General features: G+C 48.1%; 1 protein-coding gene across 7 annotated transcripts in view; it reads left to right on the top strand.

The window, feature by feature from the left end:
• Positions 1–318: 318 nt before the first annotated feature.
• UNC13D (unc-13 homolog D) overlaps positions 319–27,128 on the top strand; it is a 54,136-nt gene continuing 27,326 nt past the window's right edge. For 2 of the 7 annotated variants that reach the window (XM_037915215.2, XM_043527706.1), the window contains exons 1-8: positions 11,018–11,174; positions 20,170–20,202; positions 20,987–21,094; positions 21,851–21,910; positions 24,186–24,252; positions 24,602–24,794; positions 25,852–25,896; positions 26,689–26,757. In XM_037915215.2, the coding sequence (XP_037771143.1) occupies positions 11,118–11,174; positions 20,170–20,202; positions 20,987–21,094; positions 21,851–21,910; positions 24,186–24,252; positions 24,602–24,794; positions 25,852–25,896; positions 26,689–26,757 (632 nt within the window). In that variant the 5' untranslated portion in view covers positions 11,018–11,117. Of the gene's footprint in view, positions 391–3,048; positions 5,246–5,324; positions 5,523–11,017; positions 11,175–20,169; positions 20,203–20,986; positions 21,095–21,850; positions 21,911–24,185; positions 24,253–24,601; positions 24,795–25,851; positions 25,897–26,688; positions 26,758–27,128 lie in introns of those variants that run through there. The other 5 variants (XM_037915216.2, XM_043527708.1, XM_043527707.1 and 2 more) reach the window with 5 other exon arrangements.

The following is a 27,128-nucleotide window of genomic DNA, read 5'->3' as shown; positions in this document are numbered from 1 at the left end:
TCCTATGAGCAGAACTCATCATAATAAAATCTGCGTTTTGCATTAATTTACTTCCAGATGAAGCAGCTGAGTCATGTAACTCTGTCTCTGGGATTGCCGTGGAACAAGCCTGGCTAGCCAGCTACCCCATTCATATCCGGCATGCAGTTTTCCTTCCAGTGCCTGCAGGGTTGCTGCCTGCCTTCCTATAATCAGTAACTAATGGAAAAAAGCAATTGATCTTGTCCCTGGTGATTGAGGTGGTCTGGCCTGTGCAGCCACAGCCTGGGAAGCAGGCTCTCTTAGTAAATGCAAATGGGGACAGCAAGGGGCAAAGTTCAGCCTGAAATATTTCAGTGGCAGGCATTGCAGGGAGTGTCCCTGTGAGTGAATCTCTCCTGATCCCCTCAGGTAAATGGGTTTGGTTGGTTTGGATGCATGTTTTGAGTTTCCTGAGAGAGAGAGAGCAGTTGGAAAATGGTTTGTGTCATGCACATACATGTGTGGGCTTGAGATAATGGGCGGGCGTTGGTGTGTTTGTTAAAATTGACTGGGACTGATGGCTAGTTCCCAGGCTTGAGGCTTGGATTGAATCTGTGGAAGGAGGCTGATATGCTGGGGCGTGGGTTTGAAATGGCTAGATGCACATAAGCTTTCAAAAGAGGGGATGTGAAACCGGGGGGGCCGCTTTGTAAATTGTCATCCTGCTTGCAGTCCAGGGGCATCATTTCAGGGGGAAAAAATTGTCAGCATATAGAACATTGTATGTGATTATATGATATCCTTTAAAGTTGGGGGGGTGCGTATAGTGGAGCATATAGACCTATGAACTGTCGGGGGGCGGGGAGCAAATAACACTCCTGTTGCTGGTTTCAGAGTAGCAGCCGTGTCAGTCTGTATTCGCAAAAAGAAAAGGAGGACTTGTGGCACCTTAGAGACTAACAAATTTATTTGAGCATAAGCTTTCGTGAGCTACAGCTCACTTCATTGGATGCATTCCTGTTGTCGTCATGCTAGGCAATGCTCACGGCTCCGTTCACTAGAGTGAGTCAGTTATGTTACATTGGGCTGATCATGGGATTAAACTCGAAGTTGGTATTAGAGTTCCGTTTGCTCTGATGCTATCTGTTTGCTGCTGTGGCAGGTCATATGGTTAAATATGTCTGCTGCTGCTAATAGGTGGATGTGAAAAAGGGCTGGATAATTGTGTTAGGGGCTTATTCCTTCATCCGCTTACTTCCCTGGTCCTTCTTGCATGAACAGAGAGCAACAATACCCGAAGTCCAAAGGTGCAAACAATTAGATGTTTATTGGGGTGAACTTCCAGCAAGCATGATTCCAGTTTCCTTCCTCAGTGTCCCCCTTCCCAGCTCTGACACCACAGAGCCTTATCTGTGTCTCTGTTCCCATTCACCCTCTTAGCAAAACATGATTCCAATTTCCCCAACCCCATTCCCTGTTCCCATTCCCCCCCTCTTTCTTCCTGATTGGCTGCAGACTATATAGTAAAACTTGAGTTCTGCTTAGCTGTACCTTAACCAATCATTTTACTGAAATTTAACTAACCAATCCTAACATATTGTAACATGATTATTTAACCGATTATATCCTACCACCTTAATTAGTTTACACCCAGCAAACTTAATTATACAGCAGACAGAAACAATCACAGAATCAGACAGAGATTATGCAGACAAACAATAGGGAAATGGGGACTACAGTGATAGAACAACAAAGAAATGAGACAAAAAGAACAGGAGTACTTGTGGCACCTTAGAGACTAACAACTGTATTTGAGCATAAAGCTTTCGTGAGCTACAGCTCACTTCATCGGATTTCAGATCCCAGCTATTGATAAGTGAGTTCTTGCCAGACAGGATGCTATCAAACTAAGTTTTCTTTTACATCTTCTAGGCACTTCTCTTTCTCTGGAGGTGATAGGCATTATCAGGACAGGAGTCGCAAAAAGAAAAGGAGTACTTGTGGCACCTTAGAGACTAACCAATTTATTTGAGCATAAGCTTTCGTGAGCTACAGCTCACTTCATCGGATGCACAGATGTAGCTCACGAAAGCTTATGCTCAAATAAATTGGTTAGTCTCTAAGGTGCCACAAGTACTCCTTTTCTTTTTGCGAATACAGACTAACATGGCTGTTACTCTGAAACAGGACAGGATTGTATTCTTAACAGCCCAATAGCACCTTATTTCAATGTGACCAGTTTGGAATGTGAGGATGTGACCGGTCGCTTCCCAGCTTATGGCTGCCTCTGCTGCTTGTCCAGAGGCCTTAGCCTAAGCACAGGGCCTCAGACTGTCACAGTAAGAGAAGGCCCTTACACCGGCCGACAGTGATTTTGATTCTTTCTTTTATACCTCTATAACTAGCTAAATGATAAGAATACACCTAAATTCTTCGAGTATAGGCCTTTACAGACAGGCCTGAATATCTATATTCTAACAAATTGTATGAGCAATAATGTATAGTTAGGCCAGCCAATGGGGTGATCAAATCTCATGCTTTAGGGTGTAACTGATCGTTGGGGAGAGGGGAGGTCAGGAAGGAACTCCACCCTACCCACCTCCATCTCCATGGGCAGCATTGAGTAATTGGCCACTTGTGCAATAGGATGCTCTCACTGAAGCAGCAGCAGGAATTGCTACTCTCTTGAGCAACCGGTATTGGCCCTTTCCCAGCAATGATCTGGTATGGAAAACCCCACCTTTCTAAAATTTCCCTTTATGCCATGCAAAGATAAATTTAGACTCTCTCTTGTAGGTCAGTGCAGGTAGCCCTGTAAGGCCTGGGTTCTGGCTGGCTGAGGATATGTCTACTGTGATAAAAAACCTGAGGCACCAAGTCTCAGAGCATGTGTCAGCTGAGTCGGGCTCATAGACCTTGGGCTGCCGAGCTAAAAATTGCGGTGTAGACGTCTGGGCTCAGGCTGGAGCCTGGACTGTGGGACCCCGCAAAGGGGGAAGGTGCCAGGCTCCAGCCTGAGTCTAGGCATCTGCACCGCAATTTATAACCCCACAGCCCAAGCCACGCAAGCCCGACTTTTCTGACCCGGGCCAGCCATGGGTGTTTTATTCCAGGGTAGACATACGCACTGTATCTTGATCTCTATATCCAGAGACTGCTGATAGGGACGGCCTTGGGGAAAATGGTGCGCTGGACGAACTTGTATTTTGGTGCTCCTGGCCCCTCTGCCTCCCCGAGTTCCCCCCATCGCTCCTATCGTCTGCTGTCTCCCTGGGCTCCCAACCCATTGTCCCCAGGTCCCACTGCCTTCTCCCCCCGCCCCCCATTGACCTGAGTTCCCTTCCATGTCTTTGCATCCCAGGCCTGCCCTGTTCCTTGCCTCTTGACCACATTGCCCTGGGTGGTCACCCACAGCGCCCACCGGTAAGGTCTCGGCTCTGAAATGTGCTTCCTCCACTGGCCCAAGTCTGCTGCTCTTCAGGGCCCATTCTTTTTCTCAGGCTCTCACGTGTGTGCGGAAGAGGTGATTGTGGGGTGAGTCTCTCGATATTGAAGCTGGTCAATAATCTTATGTATGGTGCCTGGGCACATATAGTAGGCATGTTGGGTACATTAATACGTAAAATACCTGGTTGCCCAGGCAACATGCTGAGTCTGGATCCCAGATGTGAGCTCAAACCACTTGACCTTGCCTTTCTCAGAAGCATCTGACTTGGTCTGAAGGGGATGCTGATGTGTTTTGAGGTCTAAAGATGGGCTCTAGAACGGTGTGAAATTGGTGAGGGAATGGCCTATGAACTCTGAAGCCTCCTTTCCTGCCTCTCCAATAGCAGTGAAACAATGACTGTTTCCCTGACCTGTTCTATCATGGATGGTGCTACTGCAAATATATGGAAGTGAATAAACAAAGGGTACTGAGGCTGAATTCATCTTAATGGGAAATGCACAGGGAGGGGAAAAAATAACTTTGCCACATGTATTAAAGATTAAATTAGTAGAGAGAAAATGTTATTTTAAGTTTCTGAGGAGAACTGCAAACCGAACAAATGTCCAGTTGGACAACATCCTCCATAAGCTAGAGGCCACTGAAAGCTCGTTAAATCTAATTAAAAAGAAGCATGGCTAAATTATCCAGGGCAGTAACTGGAGAATTAGCAGGAGGAAGGAAAAATCAGGCAAGGTCTGAGTCAGAAACCACTGGTCTCGCCATTAATTCTTTAATCATTGCTGTGTTGGGCTTGTCTCAACCCCCCCTTCTCTCCAGAGGAATGCTGGGGTAATGTTCAGGATGGAAGGGTTTTACCCCTTCATTGCCCCTGGAACATGCAGTCCTGAGGAGGACACTTAGTGGTGGAACATCCTGTCCTGACCTACCAGGTAATGCAGCCCAAGCTCGAACAGCTTGTTCCCTGGCATGTTGTGCCATGCCAAAAAGGTTATTGTGATAACCTCTAAGAATTTCTGAGCTGGTCGTGGAATCGGACCTAGTACAGAGGTTATGGAGTGGGTCCGTGTCCAGTGCGATACTAGGCGCCCAAGTGCAGCTGATCTATGGTATCATAAATGGCACAATCAAATTCATGTTGTTGGAAAGGGCGAAGAGAGAAACTCCTTAGTTACATAATTTGTTCAGTAAAAACCATTCCCGTATCTTCAGGAACGCAGCATCTCTGTGGCTCAGAGGAGACATGATCGCATGTTGTCTTTTGATTGGGAGCATTTAATGTAAAAACTATGCACCCGGCACCGTGGTTCCCTGTATATGTGAAAATGTGTGGCACTGTATTCTTAGGATGAGAGCTTAAACAAAGCTCCTGTCTGCCCTGCATTGGCATTAAAAGTCCCCGGCACTTCTTGTAAGAGTAGGTGTTTGCCCTGGTGTCCAAAATTCCCTAACTGTGGGGCAACATACTGTTCTGGGTTTCTTGTCATCCAGCCCAGAGGTGGCTGCTTTTCTGCATTGCTATAGTTGAAGCAGTTTGGGGATCCCTCAGGATGGAAGGCTTTCTCATATTTCTAGGCAGGATACCAATAATCTTTGTGCTCCTACTCCTCTTGACTGTGTGTGTAGCTAATAGCAGCCCAGAGAGGGGGTGCGTTGTGGAAGAGAAAGGAATTTGATTTGCATCCCATTCAAGGCAAGGAGTGGCAGCCAGCAGAATGCACTGAACATACACTCCTGGAGAGACTGATGCTGAGAGGGTGCATCAGGTGATGCAATATCTGGAACTTTGAGCCCAAGGACAGCAGCAGTATTTCAGAGAATCTGAAGAGGAGGAGAAGGGTATGTTATGATTGCATGATGAAATTGCTTTCCGTTTTTATGCTGTAGCCCTCTTGGGTTTTTCCTTATGACTTGTCAAATAGTAACAGGCAGGGCAGAGTTTTGTATAGTCATTCAACCCAGCCTCCTCCCTAGCTGGCCCCGCGTGTTAAAAGGAGAAGTGAGTGAGACTCATGTTGAAATCATTTTTTCAACTTTTCATGTATTTCCAGCCCACTGATCAAGATAAGAGTGAGGAAAGGCTGTGGGCCCGCCGGCAGGATAATCAAGCCAAGAGGTAGGAAGACAAGCTGCTACTTACATTTACTGAGAATTGTTTTTAGCACTGGGTTCTCTTTAAAGGAGAAAATCCCTTTTAAAGTGACTTTTGTTGGTCTGTTCAGTTTTCTCTGACAACTCAGGTCACTCAACCGTGGCATCTTGTTTACCTTGGATGCATTCAATGCTGCTTTAAAACACTCTTTCAGAGGGCTCTGCTATTTGATGCAACACGCTCTAGTTTGGGGCACACCCAGGTGGCCCAGATTTCAAAAGTGACTTTGGGATCCCAGTTGGAGATGCCTAGAAGGGGGTCTAATTTTCAGAAAGTGCTGAATTGGCCCTTGAAGGTGTTGCTCATACTTACTCTGTATTTTACTCTGTATTGGCCAGTATATTATAGCAGATCTTTCCATTGCCATTCTCTTTGGGATGCTCTACCAGTCTCTTGACCTGGGTTTTCTTGAGTGGTTTGCATGAGTCTGGCTAGGTATCTGTGCTTTGGTGGTGGAAATTGTTCAGAGAAATTGAACAGGGTAGCTGAGATGCACAATATCAAGAAGCTCATAAATCCATGGTAAGAATCAGGAAGGGCAGAGATCAAGCTACATGTGAACGTGCTGGAGGTTTTATCTTCCCTAGCAGACGATCCATATTCAAAAATCACTGCCCCAGAAAGTTCATGCGAAATTCATGCTACTGGATTTTGGGAGTGGGGGAAGGACAATTACGTGTGTGTAACCAGTGCAATCTCTGGGTAGAAATACAGTAAAATCAGATACTTTTTCATAACGGTGTCTAATATCATCGTCACACTCTTACTTTTGGGAGGAGCCCAGATGCAATGGCAAAGGCTGCCTGAATGAACTCCGGGCTGGATGGAGAGATCACATGCCTAGGATTCAACTGATCCCTAAGCTCAGGACCAGCAAGGACCTCGCCCCTTCCATGCATACACATGAGGGTTCGTGCACCTTCCCTTGCAACCCTGAGCAGGGTCAGCTGTAAGGTGCAGGTGTGTTTAGAGGGTATTGACCACTGTGATCATAATTTTAAAGTAGGTCAAATTCTGTATTTAAAGTACTTGTGTCCCCCATCTGAGCCATGTTTCCGAAAAGCACTGCAAAACCAGGCTCTTGTGCATAAATGCAATGACTAGCTCAAACTTTTTGAGTTTTAAAAAAACTGTCCCTCAAATATTTAAGCTGCTGCTTTCCATGTTTCTAATTTAGGAGTCTTTTTTAATGAGAAAACCACAGCATTGTGGCTGGCCTATGACTGAAGAATTTCTGTTTCATTGTGTGTTTCTTTTCAAACCGATTTTGATGGATTGCATTTTTTGAGCTTTCCAAAGGAAGGTGAAGCCGATACAAAGACTGTCTAAACTCTTAAGTTACCCTCTCTGCTCATGCAGAGAGAAGAAATTTCTGCGAGTTTTGTTACTTGACATCTGCAAGAACCCAGTGAAAGGTGCTGTCTGCTCATGGAGAGAAAATGGGTGTCTGTGTTTTATGCCACAGCTTCTTGCACCTCCTGTGAGCTGTGCTACATCAGATCTTGCTTTTGCAATCACAAGCTTTATTGCCTATCACATGGCACCTCAATGCGAAGATGAAAACAGTTTCCAAAATCATTTTGCCTCTATATTTCTTCCATATTCAATTATGGTGCACTGGCTTCTGGGCATATTGCAGATGCTGCAAAGCAGAACACCAATAGATTCTGCCTATGTAGGGGCTAATAAAGCTGTCCGACCGATCATTCCAGTCCAGCATGTTACAGGGGAGAAACCCTCTATCGTCTAAGCCCAACAGGAAGCAAATACTTGGTTGAAACTCCTGAAGGCTGGCAGACTCAGGGGGTGTCTACGCTCGAAGTGTTACTTGTGTAAGAATACCAATATACTATACCTACAAAGTGCTTCTAGTGTGGATTCTCCAGTCTAGCAAAATCACCTCCACAAGCAAAACAAGCTATACCAGTAAAAACACAGCTTATAACTGAGTCTACACTAGGGGCTTTTGCTGGCACAGCTATGCCCATCAGGGATCACACCTCATCACATCCCTGACTGCCCTCACTGTTCCAGCAGAAATCCATAGTGTACCTGTGGTCTCAGGCTCCAGTTGGCTGCTTAAGAGAACGTGATCTGTAGCAAGGGATCAGTCAGTGTGACAGTGGAGAGGGAGAGAGCTGGCCCCTAAAGCTGAGCAGTGTAATGAACTTGAGAGGAAACAGTGCTGCTAAGACATCTCCCCCCTGAACGTCTGGGATAGTAGCAAGAGGGGAGGGTTACAAAAGAAGGGTTTCCTCACCGCAGTTCCTCCTAGGTTGTTGCAATGTGTGCACCCAACTGAAACTCTCATTGGAATGATCCCGCTGTGCAGCCCTGAAACAAGGACCGAGACCTGTGGGCGACGCAGACTGAGATGGACCTATCCACCTTGCAGTAGGAAGGGGAGGGAAGGGGTTTCTCTCCTGTGCTGTTAGGGAGGACATACACTCTTTGCCAGGCACTGCACCCTCGGGGTTCATTGCTGGCCCTTGCAAATGAAAAACACTTGTCTCTGGCTAAAAAGGTTTGGCTCTCCAGAGCTGGGAGTGAAAGCAGATGCTATTGAGAGTCCTTGTGAAACCGCGAGGGAGGTTTGCAGTGTCATTGAATAGTTACAAGCAGCCTTTTAAATGGTAAGGGAAGAACTCAGCCCTCCTGCACCCAGTTGCGTCTCAACCCTCTGATCAATGAACTAGCATTAACCTCCACTTGCAAGGTCACTGGAGAGAGTGTGTGCTTATCCAGCCACTGGGCAGAAGGTCCTGGCCCAATTGTATGTCAGTGGGAATGGGCAGAGGGGATGAGATGTAAAACTAGTGTCTGGCTGTCTGGATTTTTAAGGGATCTCTTAGCATTTTTCACAAGAGTGAGGGCTGTTAACCCACATCCTGGCCCATTTTCTCTCTGCCTACTTCAGCTTCCCCCCTGCATTTTCAGTTGGAAAGGAAATCCCTGTCTCACCCAAACCTAGCTGTTTAATGGTTCATTGTATGCTGTTAAACAGATGCTGAGTTTCACCCCAGAAGTGGTTGCAACTCAGAAGGTGCCTACACTGAGCTAGGAAGTGGTTGCAAGGACATCCGTTGGATGAAATGGCTAGTAGTCTCGCTTGTCCTTGCATAAGTGTTTTTGACATCGTCCAGGCACAGCACCCCTACCAGTGCTTTCTGGGACCCCCAAAGAACTGGCCCCTAGTGCACATAATTGCTGCAGAGAACATGATCTCGTAACCAGCCACTGCATTATGGGATGGAGTTAGCAGGACCAGCTGAACTGCTGCAACGTTTGTGGCTTCCTGTCCCCAAGAGGGAGAAATCACTGTAGATTACATGGCTTCAGCAGAGCAGAGTCAAAGCACTTCTCCTGTGTGCTGCCAACAGCTGGTTCGACCAGTGTTATTCAAATGCTGGAGGTGGCTGCTGTGTGGACACCACGCTGTGCCCGATCTGCAGGGATAGGCGTCTGCTACAGCCCCAGCTATGGAGCCTGTCCTCTTTAGCGCAAGCTGTAGCCACTCAGGCTTTTAGCTCTGGAGGTCCCTGGAATGTCAGTCAAGATGGTGCTTATTCCGCTTATGGGCAGTGAACATGTGACATGCTCCTGGCTAAAAGGCACTATTTAAATGTAAGACCAAGCCCATCCTTATCGGCAGACTGCATACACATTACGCATACATGAAATATATAGGTGCCAGAGCATCTTGTCTCTTTCCTTTGAGATTTCCTAGGCTGATTTTCTTTCTGATGACGGGGTTCTCTGGGTTGCCATCCTTCCCTTCCCTCTCATACATCAAGAGAACAGGAATACAGATCCTTTCGATAGGCCGGGGTGGACAAACTAGCCCATGGGCTGGATCCAGCCCACGAGCTGTTTTAAGCCAGCCCACGAGCTCCCACTGGGGCGCCACGTTGGGGGGCCCCACTCCGGGGCTCCAGCCAGGGTGCCGGGTTGGGAGCCGTACCAAGTGGCTCCCAGAATCAGGAGCCTTTCCACGCATAGGAGCCAGAGAAAGGACATGCCAATGCTTCCGGGAGCTGCTTAAGGTAAGCGCCACTCAGAGCCTGCACCCCGAGCCTCTCCCCAAATCCCTACCCCAGCCCTGATCCCGCTCCTTCTCTCCAAACCCCTCAATCCCAGCACGGCGCACCCTGCACCCCAAACCTCTCATTCCCAGCCCACCTTAGAGCCTGCACCCATAACCAGAGCCCTCACCCCCCCACACACCCCAACCCCAATTTTGTGAGCATTCATGGCCCGCCATATAATTTCTATTCCCCGATGTGGCCCTCAGGCCAAAAAGTTTTCCCACCCTTACGATAGGCATGTCTTGAAGGGGATGGCCGTTGCTGTTAGCAGCCGTTAACTCATCTGTCTGGTAATTTGCAATCAGATAAACTGTTTGTGAGAATGAAGAGTGCTGGTAAAACAAAATTTGTAACTCTGCTTCCCGTAACTGGAGAGGAGCTGCTTCTCTGAAATCTGCTGCACCCGGTCAGAAACCCCTGCTGGAGAGCAGCCATCTCAGCAAGTCCCTTTCCAGCATTAGGGAGGATAATTCTCTTCTCCATTCCAGCAATACAGTGGGATGATTAACTGGATTAGCTCTTTCCAGTGGCTTAAGTACAGAACTGAGCTGCAGAGACTGGAGTAGGCCCAGCTTGACCTCAATCAAACACGATCACCTGCCCCTGAGCGACATTTCTTATTCCCCACCTCCTCCAGTGCAGTGGCCTTTGGTTTGAAGACCGCTTCTGCTTTTGACAAACTCTCATGGGAATGGAGTCTGGATGATTCTCTCCTGCACCATGTTTGGAGTACAGTGAACTCCACCCTCTAAAGCCCCACAGCTGGCTTCACACCCCGGGCCAGGACCTCAACGCCACATCCTCGCCTTCTACATGGTGCATGGCTCTGACAGCCTGTATCTTCCCACGTGTTTCGTTCCGTTCCCCGTTACAGGCCCTGTGCTCTGTCCTCTCTCACTGCTGCTCCCTTCTCCTTCAGTCCCCTACACCTGAAAGAGCGTCTTACTTCCCACCCATTAACAATCGCCCCCTGGGCTTCCCACTCCTTTTGCAAAGCCTTCCCTGGTCCATCTTATCCCTGGCACCTCTGCTTCAGAGCCTTTCTTATTTCAGTTGCATTGTCTGGGTCTGAGTTGAACTGTAAGGTGCCTCTTTGGGTGTTTGTAAAGTGCCACGTTCACCTACAACCCTCGATAGCTAATAATGTGAAAGAAACTGAGGACCCAGCCGTGGATCAGAGGAACGCAGCCTCATTCCCTCCCCAATGCTGGACCCCAGATGGGAGTCCACAAGCAGGGGAGAAAGTATAGCTCAAGATCTATTCAAGGAGGCCTCTGTGCATTTCCGGTTGTTGTTAAAATGGTCAGGGTGAGATAAAGAGTGTGGTTTCCTCTGAGCATATGAACAAGGGGCGGGGCGAGGAGGTGATGCTGGTGGAGAGGGCGGTTCAAGCCTAAATAAGCAGAGCTGTAGCTGTGTTCTCTGGGGCTCAGCCTCCTGTATCCAGCACAGGTTTGCTCTGATCCACCCCAGCATGGAGTCTGTCAGCGAGATGCCAGCAGGGGACGGCCCTGAGGAGGACAGCAGTGACGTATGTGGTCTCTTTACTCTCATTTTAAACAGGTGTTTACGTTGCATGCTATGTGTCTCTGATTTCATGCGTGGTGTTCTCACTTCCCCTCGCTCCCACTTTGCTCAGATCTTGAGACGTTGCTGCACAGAGCATCTTCTGGGGTTTAATTGTTGGCACACGGAGGGACTAGGAGGAGAGCCTGGGGCTACTAAGTCCTGAGATTCCCTGAGGTCCAAAATTGAAGGCTTTAAGGTTTTCAACCTAGAAGGAGATGAGAGCTCTCAACACCTTGGAGAAGGTGCTTGGACCCATATTATCTGTCTACACTAAACACTCTCAATCCTTCACCACTGCTGTAGCACTGTTGCTGCTCCATCAATTCTGGGAACCACGGGAGCTCCAGTGTAGACTTCAAGCAGGTCTCGATGACCTGGTGGTAAAAACACTGCTGGCTGGTCTACGTTAACACCGCCACTGTGCCAAGCACCAGTGGAGCGATAATGGTGGGAGATTAAGAAGAGAAATCTCATTGTAGTCATGGTTATTGAGTAGCAAGGGCAAAAGTACCCAGTGAGAGACTGATACAGGCAGGCACTAGGGCATCTGCACTATGCTTCCTTGCCAGAGATGTTCCACCGTTGCAATTCCACCAGTGAAGAAGGACGTACTCTGAATATCATCCTCCACAGTTGAGGGCATCTGCCCTGGGATCGTTGATCCACAGCCTTAGGGTCCTTTTGGGCTCCTCACTGCTACTGTATGCCCAGGTAGCACTCACTAGCAGCTAAAAATACCCACTTCTATCTGCAACAAGCCCAAAGACTGTACAACAGCTGATCCTATGCAGGCTTGATTACTGCAGCTCAAAGCCATGTGCTCTGGAAAAATCTCCCACTAGTACAAAATGCAGCAGCCTACGTACTTCCTCATAAAGGTTGCTGGGAGCACATTTTGATGCTATCTGCACTGGCTTCCTAAGCTACTCTGTGCTGATAATCAAAGCCCTCCATGGGATTGGCCATAGCTATCTGGCAGATCGCCTCTCCCTCTGCAAGTCTGATCTTCCACATCAGGTATGTTCTGCCTGACCAATGAAACTGTCCACTAACAAGAGAGGCTCATGAGTGCAGGAGACTTTCACAAGACCTGGACCTAGACTGTGGAGCTCCCTCCCACTAGAGGCAAGAATGACCACAGGCCTCAGGACGTTCTGCACTAAATGCAAACTGTGGTTCTTCAGCTTAGCTTTTCCATAATAATCTCCATGCACGCACAAATGAGCAAAAGAACAAAAAACCAACCAACCCCAGAACAAACACTATTAAATTAATCAAGCTATTTCTCTTATAGGCTGGTGCAGCGCTGACAGACCCTGGTCCTCAGCAGGTGGGCTCGAACCAGGTGTCTCCGGAACTTAAAGCATGAGCCTCTACCGCATGAGCTAAAAGCCAACAGGCTGTTTAGCTAAGCCTGTAGAGCAGACTCATTTGATCTCTCTAAGTGGTCTCGGTGCCACTAGATGGGACAGAGCACCACACCCAGGAGGTGTGTGGGTTACCCAGGCAAAAAAGAAAGAGACAGTTGTTTCTATATGGGGGGGCCATGAAAGTGTTGAGAGAGAGCGAGAGAGCCAAAAACAGCTTCTCCCCTCCCCTCTTACAGCCCCGCTGCAGCCTGCAACGGGGGGAAGAAGTGGATCTGGTGTCCAGCATATAAAGGATTGTATTGAGGAAGAACAAAGTTCTTTCCATTTGTGCTTGAAACTTGGCTGCACTAGTGGGTCAGTCTGAAGGATGGTTGGAGGGCTGGGAGGCTTTTTGATCCACAGAAAGAGGATCCGGGAGAAAGGTCTTTACGCTCTGCTGCAGCGACCCCGAGGGAAGTACAATACTCTGTTTCAAGCCCGGTGTAGGGGACAATCTAAATGAAGTGTTTCCAAGATGGGAGGTGCTCCAAGGACCGGGAGGCTGCAGAAGCTGGAATGTGCTGCTTTTAGAAAGGATCATTGCAAGCAGAGCTATTCAGGAACCAAAGAGCAAAATACAGCTTCCAGCTGCCTCCTGCTATTTGCCAGGGACCACCTAGCAGACTGGAACAATGAGGGCAGATATGGCTTTCCCTCCCCCTATAGTTTAAGGATCAAATTCATCCTGGGTGTAACCACTGACTTCAGTCAAATACCTCTGGGATTACTTTGGCCCTAATTTTTGTATTAAAAGAATTGTTTCCATCTCTTTTTTTAACACACAGATCCTGTAAGTAATGCAGCTATTGCATCTCTGCCATTCTAGTACTACTGAGCCCTCATCTGCCTCTGCATGTTTACCATCTCTTGCTAGTTCACTCTTGGACCTTTCCTGAGCTGTGGGGGCTGCCTTCGGTGAAACTGAATGGTGGTTTTGTGATGGGCGTATGTGTGTGCTGAGCCCTGAGCTAAAAGGAACACTCATTTTACTTGTGGTGTAAGGAAAATTTGAAACTGATCTCTTGCAAGGCGATGTGATCATGCTTTTTCGCCCTGTCCTTTAACTGTCCCACGCTTGATTTCTTGTGCCTAGTCATTATGCTGCTGTGAGAGAAAGGCTACAGGCCACATGAGAATTTAAACCATACCATGTCCAGTTAAAACATAACCTGATCACCCAGTTTGGGGTGGTGAAATCATCACTCGTCAGGCGATGCTGTGTGCTAGGAATGTGTTGCTAGTTCTCGGGCTGTGGGTTGAGTGAGCGATTATCTGTGAAATACTCTGAAACCTGTGAAATAAAGACCCACTCACCTTCTGAGAACACTGGGTGTGCACTAGCCCAGTGGTTCTCAACCAGGGGTCTGGGGCCCCCTAGGGGGCCGCAAGCAGGTTTCAGGGGGCCACCAAGCAGGGCCAGCATTAGACTCGCTGAGGACCAGGGTAGAAAGCCAAAGCCCCACCGCATGGGGCTGAATCCCGGGGTCCTGACCCTGCCACCCGGGGCTGAAGCCTGCACTATGTAGCTTCACCTGGGGCTCTGACCTGGGGCCCCAGGCAATTGCCCTGCTTGCTTCCCCTAACGCCGACTCTGGCTTTTATCTGCAGAAAACCAGTGGTTATGGCACAGGTGGGCCATGGAGTTTTTATAGCATGTTGAGGGGACCTCAGAAAGAAAAAGGTTGAGAAGCCCTGCACTAGCCCCTACTACCAGGCTGAGAAGTCTCCAAAGAGAAATAACTTGGTGCTTGTGAGGATTTGCTGGTATCTTTGGCTTTGGCAGAGGAAAGGACATTGGCTGGAAAGATCCCATTTTGTTTAGAGATGAGCTTGCGCCAGAGAGCTGGGAGCTGAACTTCCCCAAAGTTTGGGGTTGTTGGGATCAGAAGGGCTGGTCCCACCCATTAAACAAAGAAGGACCAGATCGATTCCCACTTGGATCAGATCCAAATATGCTCCGTGCTTGGGTGTTGTAGATTCAGAGCCCATGTGTCATTTTTGGTTTTGATTGAGTTTCTTTTTACATAATGCACAAAGATAAACAAGTTTGCAAAAATTCACCCGCTGCAATATAGGATCCACCATGTTATCATGACCCACACATTATACAGTAAACAATGCTTGATACTAGAGATCAAACATTTTGTTGTTGTTCATAGCAAAGGTCAAATGTGTAACCGTCAGAAGATCAGATACTATTGTTACCCCTTCTCCACTTATAGGAGGCACCCATATATCAACAAGGAGCAACATAATGTTGCTGTCAGGACAATAGTTCCTTCCTGGAAAATACATTTAGGATTTATATATCCTCTTGGCTTTTCTGTGTTAACTTTATAAACCTAAAACAACACTGTCTCAAAGGGAAATCACACTGACTATGTGACATGACAATAAAATGCAAACATCATGGTGTTTCTAGGAAAACAAGCTCTACAGAGAAAGTGTCGGGGTTAGCGGCTCCTTTCCACAAATCTTAGGCATTTATTTGTAAAGAAGCCTCTAGTCACCTTATGCCATAATCCCTAGAATTCCCCAAACTTTTATACCGAGAATCTCATCTGTCCTTTCTTTCATCATAAGAACGGCCATACTGGGTCAGACCAAAGGTCCATCTAGCCCATTATCCTGTCTTCCGACAGTGGCCAATGCCAGGTGCCCCAGAGGGAATGAACAGAACAGAGTGATCATCAAGTGATCCATGCCGTCGTCCACTCTCAGATTCTGGCAAACAAAGGCTGGGGACACCATCCTTGCCCATCCTTGCTCATAGCCATTGATAGACCTATCCTCCATGAACTTTTCTAGTTTTTTTGAATCAATCATGCACACTATTGACCTTCATAATGAATGGAACAACAAGATACTCATATACTACATGGCTCAAATGCCACGTTAGCATCTCTCCTATTCTTCTGAATGTGTCTGTCCCTCACCAGTAACTCCTGACCTGATTCAAGATGTGTTTGCCCCAAGCCCACACTCTTGCTCCTGGCGTCATGAATGCTGGAATCCAAGGAACTGTCCATAGCAAAGGGCTCTGCTGCCATTTTTGATTGGCTGCCATTACTTGCCTGGATAATTGAATTGGAAGAAATTGTCTCTTCCTCCTGAAGGTTTTTTTTTTCTTCCCCATGTTGAACAGCTGCCTGTTTAGAATGGATTTCTGTGTCCATAAGTTCACAATAGCACCACCAGACTAGAATGTGAAACATTCAAAAGTACCAGGAGATCCCAGATCCTCTTAGAGGAGCATCTGGTGCTTCCGTAAAGGCCTCACTTTTAACTGTACTGAACCCAGGACCTGAGCGAAGAACGTGCTGCACTCCCTAGGCACATAGGATTGGTCATACCAAATGAACATATGTCCTTCAGCAGTGGTCAATATTTGAGGCTTCAGAGCTAGGGACACCAACCCAGGTGGTCAGTTCTGCTCTTCTGATGGTGAGTGTGGGGGGAGAGGAAATTCCTTCCTGAGACAACAAACTGACACCTGAAAGCATGAGACTTAGGTCCTCCTCAACTTATCTTGGCTTGCCTAGTTACAAGTGTTTATTGGTCACAAAGTTATCCAGCCTTTAAAAATTTATCTACAGCCTTTGTCTCTGACCTACTGCTGCCAAGAATTTCTCAGGTCAGCTATGCTCCTGGTGAAGGATTCCCAGGGGTTTTGGTCCTGTCACACTGTGGGCTTTCTCTCTCCAAGAGGGTGAGCAGCCTATCCCCAAACAAAAACAAACTATACTCTTCCCCTATGTAGAGCAATGAAAGAAAGTCCTTCCCTCACCTGGGATACAATACAAGTTTGCAGTTATTTAAAATGAATTGGAAGACAAGTAGTATTTGTCCTCTCTCAAATCTCTTCACTACCAGACACCCGCTGCTGTCTTTCCTTCTCCTTGCATACCCAGTGGTTGCACCTGCGTTAGGTTACTGAGCCCAGCTACATGTGCTCCACACCCCCTAACTGTCCCCTGTCTGCTTCTGCCCCTTGCAGAGCTGACCAGGGAATGGAGGGATGAGCTGGGGCTGACTAGGAGATTCATGGGACCTTGTTGGGTAGTGTGTCCCAGTCCCCTTCACCTGCCTTTCCCCTCCAAGTGGCTCCCACTGCCCCCTTGAAATAAATCCATTGGGTGGAGCAACTCTGATAGGGAAAGTGCTGCACAGTACAGATGCCAAGCGGGAGGGGTATTTTCTTAGACACCACATGCCTTGTCTCCACACCAAACCCTACTGGGGTGTGCAGAACTTGCCCGAATCCCTCGTTAAACTGAAACCTCACAAAGGTTTGTTCTGCCTGCAGCGAGGGAAGGGTGTAAGTTTCTATTTTGCTGTTTCTCCAGGTGTTTCAGTTGTATGGTGCAGGGCTCTTGTTTACTCGCCCACGCTGAGTGTGAAGTGGCTGAGTCTTTGTGAGTTCCGGTGAGGCGCGACTGCCCTGCCTCTGATTTGCTGCCTGGCCCTGTTGGCCACATACATTTGACATGGTGGAGGCGCTATGCTGAGACCTTCCAGACCAGACTATCAAAGCTTGAACGGCTGTGCTTAGTGCAGGGGTGCTCTGATGGGCACACTGCTCGGGCTCTATGACATTATGGAACACACTGTGTATGGGCCCTACCCATCTGCCTGTGACATTCTGTTGGCATTCTGTCAAGGCCCTTTACAGTGATATGAACCCCCTGTGAAGGGCCTGTTGTCAAGACACATGACTATCCCTCAAAGAGTTGTGAGTACAGCCCTAAAGGCACCTCTTCAAAGCCCTGTGTAGTGTGGTGGCCCTCCTGTGATGGAGCAGTTAGTTGTCTGGCCCTAGGCAATGATTCTGTGCATAGCACCTGTAGTCCCGGAGGGTCGAGATTTTCCAAGATGGTGTGTAACTATGCCAATAGACCATCTAGACCAGTGGTTCTCAAGGTCTTCCAGGGGTACATCAACTCATCTAGATATTTGCCTAGTTTTACAACAGGCTACATAAAAAACACCAAGGAAGCCAGTACAAGCTAAAATTTCATACAATGACTTGTTTGGATTGCTCTATGTACCATACACTGAAATGTAAGTACAATATATTCCAATTAATTTATTTTATAATTATATGATGAAATGAGAAAGTAAGCAATAGTTCATTAATAGTGTGCTATGACGCTTTTGTATGTTAATGTCTGATTTTGTAAGCAAGTAGTTTTTAAGTGAGATGAAACTTGGGGTACGCAAGACAAATCAGACTCCTGGAAGGGGTACAATAATCTGGAAAGTTGAGAACAGCTGATCTAGACATACAGGCTATGCATGTTATCATAAATATAAAAGGAAGGGTAAACACCTTTAAATCCCTCCTGGCCAGAGGAAAAACCCTTTCACCTATAAAGGGTTAAGAAGCTAGGATAACCTCGCTGGCACCTGACCAAAATGACCAATGAGAAGACAAGATACTTTCAAAGCTGGAGGGGGTGGGGGGGGGAAACAAAGGGTTCTCTCTGTCTGTGTGATGCTTTTGCCGGGAACAGAACAGGAATGGAGTCTTAGAACTTAGTAAGTAAGCTAGCTAGATGTGCGTTAGATTCTGTTTTGTTTAAATGGCTGATAAAATAAGCTGTGCTGAATGGAATGGATATTCCTGTTTTTGTGTCTTTTTGTAACTTAAGGTTTTGCCTAGAGGGATTCTGTATATTTTGAATCTGATTACCTTGTAAGATATTTACCATCCTGCTTTTACAGAGATGATTCTTTTACTTCAATTAAAATTCTTCTTTTAAGAACCTGATTGATTTTTCATTGTTCTTAAGATCCAAGGGTTTGGGTCTGGGTTCACCTATGCAAATTGGTGAGGATTTTTATCAAGCCTTCCCCAGGAAAGGGGGTGTAGGGTTTGGGAGGATTTTGGGGGGAAAGACGTTTCCAAGCAGGCTCTTTCCCTGTTATATATTTGTTAGACGCTTGGTGGTGGCAGCAATAAAGTCCAAGGGCAAAAGGTAAAATAGTTTGTACCTTAGGGAAGTTTTGACCTAAGCTGGTAAAAATAAGCTTAGGGGGTTTTTCATGCAGGTCCCCACATCTGTACCCCCTAGAGTTCAGAGTGGGGAAGGAACCTTGACACATGTTCTTGAGTCTCCAAAATAATCTGTCACAGTTGAGGGCACCTGCACCTGTATTTTCCCCTCTATGGTCCACCAAAGGCATATTTAAAACAGGCCTTCAGCATGGACTCGGAGGAGCATCACGTTATACTGCAGCTGGTCAGAGAGTTGGAGGTGAAGTCTGACCATCTGCCCCAGATCACACCACCCATAAGTAGGGGCAGACTCCATATATTTCTATTCCGCAGACACCTGCAATGCCAGCAGAATTTGTGCCGGCTCACTTCCCCCTGTGGGCCTAGCCCCTGTAAAACTCCCACTGAGCTCAGTAGGATCAGCTCATGTGTGTACATAAATGTGTGATAGATACAGGCATCATCCCTTAAGTGTGTGCCCACCCCAGGGCAATGCTTCTGTAGCAAGAACTCAAGGTATTCCCCATTCTACAGAGTAGTAACGTTCAGGTGACATGGCCGTGAGTATCTATAGCTTGCACACATGCTACTGACCTCAGTGCTTCAGGCTTCTTAGGCTTCTCACTCCCCGGCCATTACCTCTCTTGGGTGCAGTCATGTGTCTCTCTCCCTGCTGACCAGATTATTTTCAGGCTGCACAGTTCCCTAACTACTCTGTGAATTCCCCAGCAAGTTAGACTGCCTAAGCAAGCCTGCTTTGCTTCCCTTCCTCAGAGGTTATAAACAGCGTAATTGCCCACAGTTAAGTTACAACACAGCTCTTCCTAAGCAAGCACATTTATTTTTAAGGTAAAAGCATCATAGAGAAAACATTAAAAACAATCAGAGAACCTACATGCATGGTAATAAGCCTGCCAGAGATCACCCCAGTTCCAAAAGGTCTCCGGCAGGTGATCAGTCCTTCAAACGCCAGCAAGGGGGTTTTCTGTGGTCCCAAGTTCATAACAGCGGAGAACAAGCACCTCCAAGAATGGGTCACGTCCTTCTAACCTGTCCCAGGGAGGATTGGGGCCTCCCTTGGACAAAAGCTTCTGTCCTGCTGGATCCAAAAATAGGGCCTGAGTCAGTTTAAACTCAGGCTATTTATCCAAAAGTCCTTTTTTGGTCTGTTGGTTCTCTAGAGAATCTGGTTTGAATCAGTATATGTGAGCCTCTGCGAGTGTCGGTACCTCTTGGGAGGTGTTACAACCTGAGTGAATTTGCCTAATCACGCCCTGCTGTCCTAGCACCTGAAGGGCTGTGGTCCCCCAACCCCAGGGAAGACCATACAATCCCTGGCCCACAATGCTTCATGCACTTAACACAGCTATTGGAGGAAGTTGATGCTTCTGTCACAATCTACATTTCGTTTTTAAAAGCATGCAGAGAGGAGAAGGAAGCACCCCTGGCCTTGTTGCATTCTCTGAAAAAGCATCTGATGGAAAAAAGGTTCTGTTATGCCATCAAAACTGAACAGAAACGTGTCTCTCTGTCTTTCTTGTTTCTTCTAGATGGACCTGTCCCACCGATTTTCCAGGCGAGAGGTATGAGTCTGGCATTGTTTCTTTAATCAGTGGAGTGTTGGTAAAAGGGTTGGCAGCCCTGCATATGGACATCCTTTTTTCTATCCATATAGACAGGGAGTAGCAATGCAAGCTTCCCTGCAATGTGCCTTAGCACAAGTTCCAGCCTTACTGAGTACTAGTCCTCTGTCGTAGGGTGACCAGACAGCAAATGTGAAAAATCAGGACAGGGTGGGGGGTAATAGGAGCCTATATAAGAAAAAGACCCAAAAATCGGGACTGTCCCCATAAAGTGGGGACATCTGGTTCCCCTAGTCTGTGGAGACTGCCAACAAAGAGGATAATTAGTGGCAATTGCCATGTTGACAAAACACCTCTAGAACTGGGTTTGATTATAACAATGTCTAGTCGCTACCAGCCTGCTCCAGCTTCAGCTTCATCTGTTCCCGATAGCAAAGCGCGGAGAAGTGCATTGCTGGACAAGCTGCCCGTCATCTGTATGCCTGAAAGCTAGTGTGTTCTACTGAGCTGATGCCGAAGGGGGCATATAACAGGCTTGATTTGAAGCATGGGATAACATGGCCAGGCCATGTCCTGCTGCTTATTCTGGGCAGCAGACGCAGTTTGTGAAAGGAGAGCAAACATATTTCCCCTTGTGTTTTGTGGAGGAAACATTTAATAGTACAATCCGTACGCCCTCCACCACCCCCGCCCCAGAAAAGACCTCATCCAGCATGCCGGAGACTAGCTCACACAATGTCTAGAGGAGGAGCTGACTGTGACCTGTCACCCCCTTGCCCTGCAGCTCAATCTCTTGTACGAGGAGGTTCTCTACACCATCCTGTACCGCCAGGGCAAGCCCGAACCCGCCTATGATGCCAACACAGATGAATTGTACGAGTATGTGCAAAAGGTCAGTCCCTGGGCTCAACCCCAACCCCATCCCCATCCAGGTCAAGGGAGAGTGCCTGTCCTGCAGCTCCTTGAAACCCTGCCCTACGTTCCTGTCCTCTTGCTATCCTCTCTCTATATCTCTCGCCCTCAAAACTCCCTCCGTCCCACATTGGGAAGAGGCCACCTCCATGCCCCTAGCTCTGGAGTTCCCTCTGTCCCACACTGAGCGGGAGTTCTTCTCTCCATATTTCAGATCCCCGCAGCTGCCGGGGCTGCTCTGCAGAGCTGGAATAAGGCATGAATCTTTTCTCTGAGCTCCTGCAGTTAGAGGGGTCTGCTGGACACAGGCATGAGTCATAGTCAGAGCAGCAGTCAGCAGCACAGGACAACGCTGAGTCACACCAGCCAGCCGCCTGAGCAGGGCTGCAGAAGGGTCGGGGACCTTGGCCTGGGAAGAAAATAATGGTGAAGGGGAAGGGCAGCAGAGTCTGCACAGGGGCTGGGGGCGGAAGTGCAGCTGAGAGGAGCAGTCTGGCTGGGAAGAAGCCTTTATCTAGGGGATGGACAGGCTAGGAAGTCTGTGTGGACTGCACCCAAGTGTTCATGAGTCTGGGTCTGGATTAGGCTTAGTTTAAGCTGTTCTATCCTTTCCCATCAAACCCTTCATGAGTGCCAGCTGGCTCCCAGAGGAAGGGAGTAGTGGGAAGCCCCTGGATGTATTCCAGGTACCATTGTTATAAAGCCAACCCTATATCTTCTGTATTATTTAAAACAGGCCTTCAGCATGGACCCAGAGGAGCATCGCGTTATACTGCAGCGAGTCAGAGAGTTGGAGGTAAAGTCTGACCATCTCTCCCAGATCACACCACCCATAAGTAGGGGCAGGCTCCGTATATTTCTATTCCACAGACAACTGCAATGCCAGCAGAATTTGTGCTGGGTCACTTCCCCCTGTGGGCTTAGCCCCTGTAAAACTCCCACTGAGCTCAGCAGGGTCAGCTCATGTGTGTACATGAATGTGTGATAGATACAGGCATCGTCTCTTAAGTGTGTGCCCACCCCAGGGCAATGCGTCTATAGCAAGAACTCAAGGTATTCCTCATTCTACAGAGTGGTAACGTTCAGCTGACATGGCCATGTGTATCTACAGCTTGCACACATGCTACTGACCTCAGTGCTTCAGTTATGTGGAACAACATAGAGGGCTAGGTCAATGCCAGAGGTATGTTTAATATGGATATCCCCAAGGATTGGTCCTAAATCCTGTGCCCTATTTAATGGTAGGACAGCAGCTGGTTAGCTAAGGCCCAGGTGGACTATCCATAGTCCAAGTTTGTCCTTCGATACTGACAGTCATTGCTATCAAATCCAGATTAAAGCCTTATGTTTTGGGGAGCGAGGAGGGAAACCAACCAGCCAGGGTGAGGTTCAGGAATGGGGTAGGTGGCTTATATGGGATGATCCCCCACCTGTCAGCCTTTGTCCCCTCTGCAAAGTCTGTGGGGCTGAAAGACCAGTTATGAAAAGGAGGTAGGAGCCAGACTGTGGGAACGACTGCGTGGGAACTGGAGGTGAAATTTCCAGCTGAGGAAGCTGTTTGTGCACTAGCTGTCAATGAGCTAGCGTGCTAAAAGCAGAAGTGTAGCTGTGGCAGTGTGGGCGGCAGGATGGGCTGGCCTCACCTCATACAATCCTGCCTGGGACCCTAGCCCATCCCACTCTCTGAGCCGTGGCAGCTACACTTCTATTTTTAGCCTGCTAACTCAATTAAAGCTAGCGCGAGTACGTCTGCCTGAGCTGGAAGTTACATATCCAGCTTCAGGGTCGACATACTCATGGGGCATGTTCCCGCCCACTCAGTGCTGCTTAGTGGAATTACAGAATGCAGCCTAGTGGCGAACAGCAGCACTGTCAGGAGCCAGCTCTGCTGCCCACAGGGGCAGGAGTGGATTCTGGAGGAGAGAGACCCTCCGTGCACCTGGTCTGGAGCTGAGGGGTTGGGGGCAATATTTCCCATAAGTCCCTTGTCCTCAGATGCTTCCTTTGGCCTTGCCCACTCTACCGCATATTTCCACAGCTCCCATGGATGGAAAAGGTGACTGAACAACTTCCTCTTTAGTCCCTCGGAAGTTCAGTGACTAATTTGTTCCCCTCTGTGCAGAGGTGGGAGAGGATCAGGGCTCAGAAGCAGTTGAAAGTATTGTTGGTTGGGTTTGGTTTTTGTTTCTTGAGAGACCTTTGCCACCCCTCTCAGCACTGACCTCTGACAGCAAAAAGAAATAGCTACAGAGAGTCACGTTTGGTGCTGAAGGGATCTGTCTGTCTGCAACTTTCCAATTGCATCCTTGAAAGGGACACTGTCAGCGTCTGAACACATTGTGATCCTGCTGCTCATTTAGGTCCACACTTTGGTCTTCATGATTGATGCAGTCTGGGAGGTAGTGTGTGCTCGTGGTTGAAGAGGACTGGCAGGTCAGGAGGTTGTGCTATAAAGACAGGTCTCTGCTTATTTACAGTACTTTGTGCGCTTGACAGCACAACGTATGGTCAGTTTCACTGCTTGGACAATGGTCGTTGCATTTCCTACACTGCTCTGAAGGGGCTGCTGTACATCATCTCCCCAAGGAGGGGAGGGCTTAGCGAGAGGGGGATTGCCACAAAAACTGAATTGGAAATGGCAGCGGGCAGATGTGTACAGAGAGGAAGCAAGGGGAGAGAGATGCTTGATGTTTTCCTTAAACTCTCAGCTTCTGGAGTCACATGATTATATGAGACTCCGCTTTCTTTCTTTTTTTTTTAAGTAAGTTTCCAGTCCTCCTGGAAATATGACCTGAGTGCTCCATAAAAGCTAAAAAAAACAGAATGCAAATTAAAAAAACTCAACCTCCACATTTATTATTTTTAAAAGATCTTTTCTCAGCCATTTTCTCATGATTTTTTGGGGCCTGGTATTTGAGTGCGTGGGGTTGGCAATATTGAAACAGTGTGTGCTGCTTCCTTGTTTTATCATGGGGTTTACAAATAAATCTAACACACAGTCACTTCTGTGTATGATGGAGATTTTTCCTTCAGGTGAGATGAGTTGTTTTTTGTTTATTTTTTAATTCCAGAAACCAGTTTTTTGTCTGAAAGTGACTGTGAAGCAAGCCAAAGACATTCTGGGTAAAGATGTCACTGGTGAGTGTGAATAGATGTATGACGCATATATATGTGTTCCTGATCAGAGCAGGGGACTGGGCCAGGAGATCTGGGTTCTGTTCTTACATCCGCTGTCTCACCTTGGGCAAGTTGGTCACCCATCTGTGCCTTGGTTTCCCTATTTTTAAGATGTGATGTGAGGATTAATTAATGTTTGTGAAGCGCTTTGAGCTCCTCAGATTGAAGGCGCTTAGTGCAAAGTATTGTTATCATTGTCCATCCCCCCGAGAGGCAGGCGGACCTTGGCACAAAGGCTGGGTGTTGCATTTTGTCACAATAGATAATTCTGTTGGAGGAAATTTATTTTTTTTATGCCTTGTGGTTGCAGGGTTCAGCGACCCATACTGCCTGCTGGGGATAGAATCAAAGAGCCAGGAACCTTCCAGCGACAGCAGCTCCCATCCGGAGAGCAAGAAGCCATTAAAGGCTGTGGTGAAGGACATGATCCCCGAAGACCAGACACACCGCACCCAAGTCATAAATCAAACTCTCACTCCTGTGTGGAATGAGACATTTATAATGTAGGTCTCCCCGTTGTCCCTTCCTTTCCCTTCTCTGCTGCCACAGCTGTTTCCTTTCTGCTTGCAAGGACCACTGGCAAGGAATCTAGGTCCAAAGTTTGGTCTTTGTGATTGACATAAACTGGGAGGTAACATTGCTAGTAGTTTGTGAGGGGCAGGGGGGACTGGCAGGATTACAAGCCAGGATGCTGTGCTATAAACACAGGCCTCTGCTTGTTGGAAAGAGCAGAAGCTCCTGTGTTGTTTTAGCCTGGTAAAGAAATTGGAGACAGTGGAAAAGTGAGGTGCAATGATCTCTCAGGTTATGTCTACACTGCAAAACCAAAACACCCCTGGCAACGAGTCTCACAGCCTGGCTCTAAGGACTTGGGCTCACGCTCCGGCACTGAAAACAGCCCATATAGACGTTCCTTCTCCGGCTGGAGCTCAGGCTCTGAGGCCCAGCGACGGGACGGGGCTATTTTTAGCACTGTAGCACAAGCCCCATGAACCCAAGTCTGTAGACCCGGGCTCTGAGACCAGCTGATGTGGGGTATTTTTTTTTAATTTTTGCAGTTGATACACCTCAGTGGGTATCTGGCTCTTGTCTAGCAGGCCAGGTCTATTGCAGGGATTAGACTTCCTTGGATCTTCTATGAATAATTTTGCCCTGTGTCTTCCATATTTGTCAGCCCGGGGGCTTCTCTTTCTGGTATTCTTGGGCAAGCCAGAAAAATCTGAAGGTAGTCCAGCCAAAGACCTGCCACCACTCTAGGAATCAGAACACAAACTGAGCACCTGAAACATATTGACCACCCATAAACCTGGGAGTGCCCCAAGTGAACTAGAGAGCAATTGTGACAGTCCAGCTGTAATAACCAGGGTTTCCAGGGGCCTGACTCGTCTTCATTATTGACACAAAGCTACACCCCAGCCCTACACTGTTTCTAGCTTGTGGCGTGGGGGCTCCCTGCCTTTAATCTCTCTCTCCTTCACCCTCCCTTCCTAATATTTGTGGCCTGAGTGGAAATCCTCTCGAAATCCCAGGAGTAACGTCTTCTGATTCTGTATCCTGCAGGGAGTTTAATGATGAAGCAAATTCCAGCTTCCATCTGGACATGTGGTGAGTGTGATGGAGTGTACGCACCCATGCCAGCTTGGGGCTGAAAACTCAAGACCGGTCTGTGTGCAGAGATCCTGCTCTGAGACAGGGCTCTGAGAGCACTGCTCCTGCAGCCTGCACCCTGACAGATCCCTGTGTGGAACCCCAGCTAATGTACACGGGGCCCAGTCCTCCACTGCCAATGGCTGCACACTGTCCTTTACGCCTGTGGAAAGCGAGTGCGCTGTGCCATCGGATCAGAGGAGTTGCATTCTGCAGTCACTTTGCACAGGTGGAAAGGGTTGCACGAGGTGCAAGGCAACAGAGACTCCAGCCCTGAATTTCTATGTCAAGGTTATAGGAAGGAGGGAGGCATCTGAGGGACAAGGAAATAAAGACGGGTGTGCGTTCACCCCTACCCCTCTGCCCTGGGTCTGTGTAATCTCTACAAAGGTGATGTGCACAGGCGTTGTCAAACTGGGGCTTGTGCCCTTTTGCCTTCTTTGTGGCGGATGAGTGTTGCCTTGGAGGTGGGGCGGGAGTCTCGACTCCCCACCACAATTGCTGCAAGAAATCGCGTCTAGCTCGACAGGGTTTTATACCGCCCCCCAGCACTACACTGTATCTGAGCATTGTCTCTCCTCCCTGAACACCTGATTATTTCTCCCCTTCTGGCCCGGTGGAGTCCGTGTGTTGGGGGCCTCTCCCTTAGTCCTGACTTTGACCCTGCGGCTCCCTGGCAAACGAACGTTAACAATGCGGTTTTCAATGTGCCCCCTCCTCACCTGCTGTGTTTCTGACCTTCCTCGGCAGGGACTTGGACGTGGAGGAATCCATGCGGCATAAGCTGGGAGGGCTGACAGATCTCCATGGCCTGAAGAGGTTGGTACTGGGGAGTGGGTGGACGGGCTGTCAGTCACCCCGCTCTGTTAGCAGTGCACGCGCTCGGCTTGAGTGCTGCTCTGAGTGCAGCGCTATGAGGTCCTTGTTCAGCATGCACTTGGGAGGCTCCCCGGCTGGGCATCAGACCTTTGCTCTGCTGTGCTACAGGCATGGGAGCAGCTCTGTCACACGCTCGCCATCCCCTCCTGGGGAGATTTGCTCTTTGACGCCGGGTGTCCTGTTCTTCACACTAGTTAATCCTTATCTGCAGCAGTAATGTTTAAAGGTTATAGGAAGGAGGGAGGCATCTGAGGGACAAGGAAATAAAGACAGGTATGCGTTCGCCCCAACCCCTGTGCCCTGGGTCTGTG

The sequence above is a fragment of the Chelonia mydas genome, chromosome 14 (genome assembly GCF_015237465.2).
Source record: "Chelonia mydas isolate rCheMyd1 chromosome 14, rCheMyd1.pri.v2, whole genome shotgun sequence".
In the NCBI taxonomy this organism is placed as follows: Eukaryota; Metazoa; Chordata; order Testudines; family Cheloniidae; genus Chelonia; species Chelonia mydas.
Note: the sequence above shows the minus strand (reverse complement) of the source record. Positions and strands in the feature narration are given on the sequence as shown.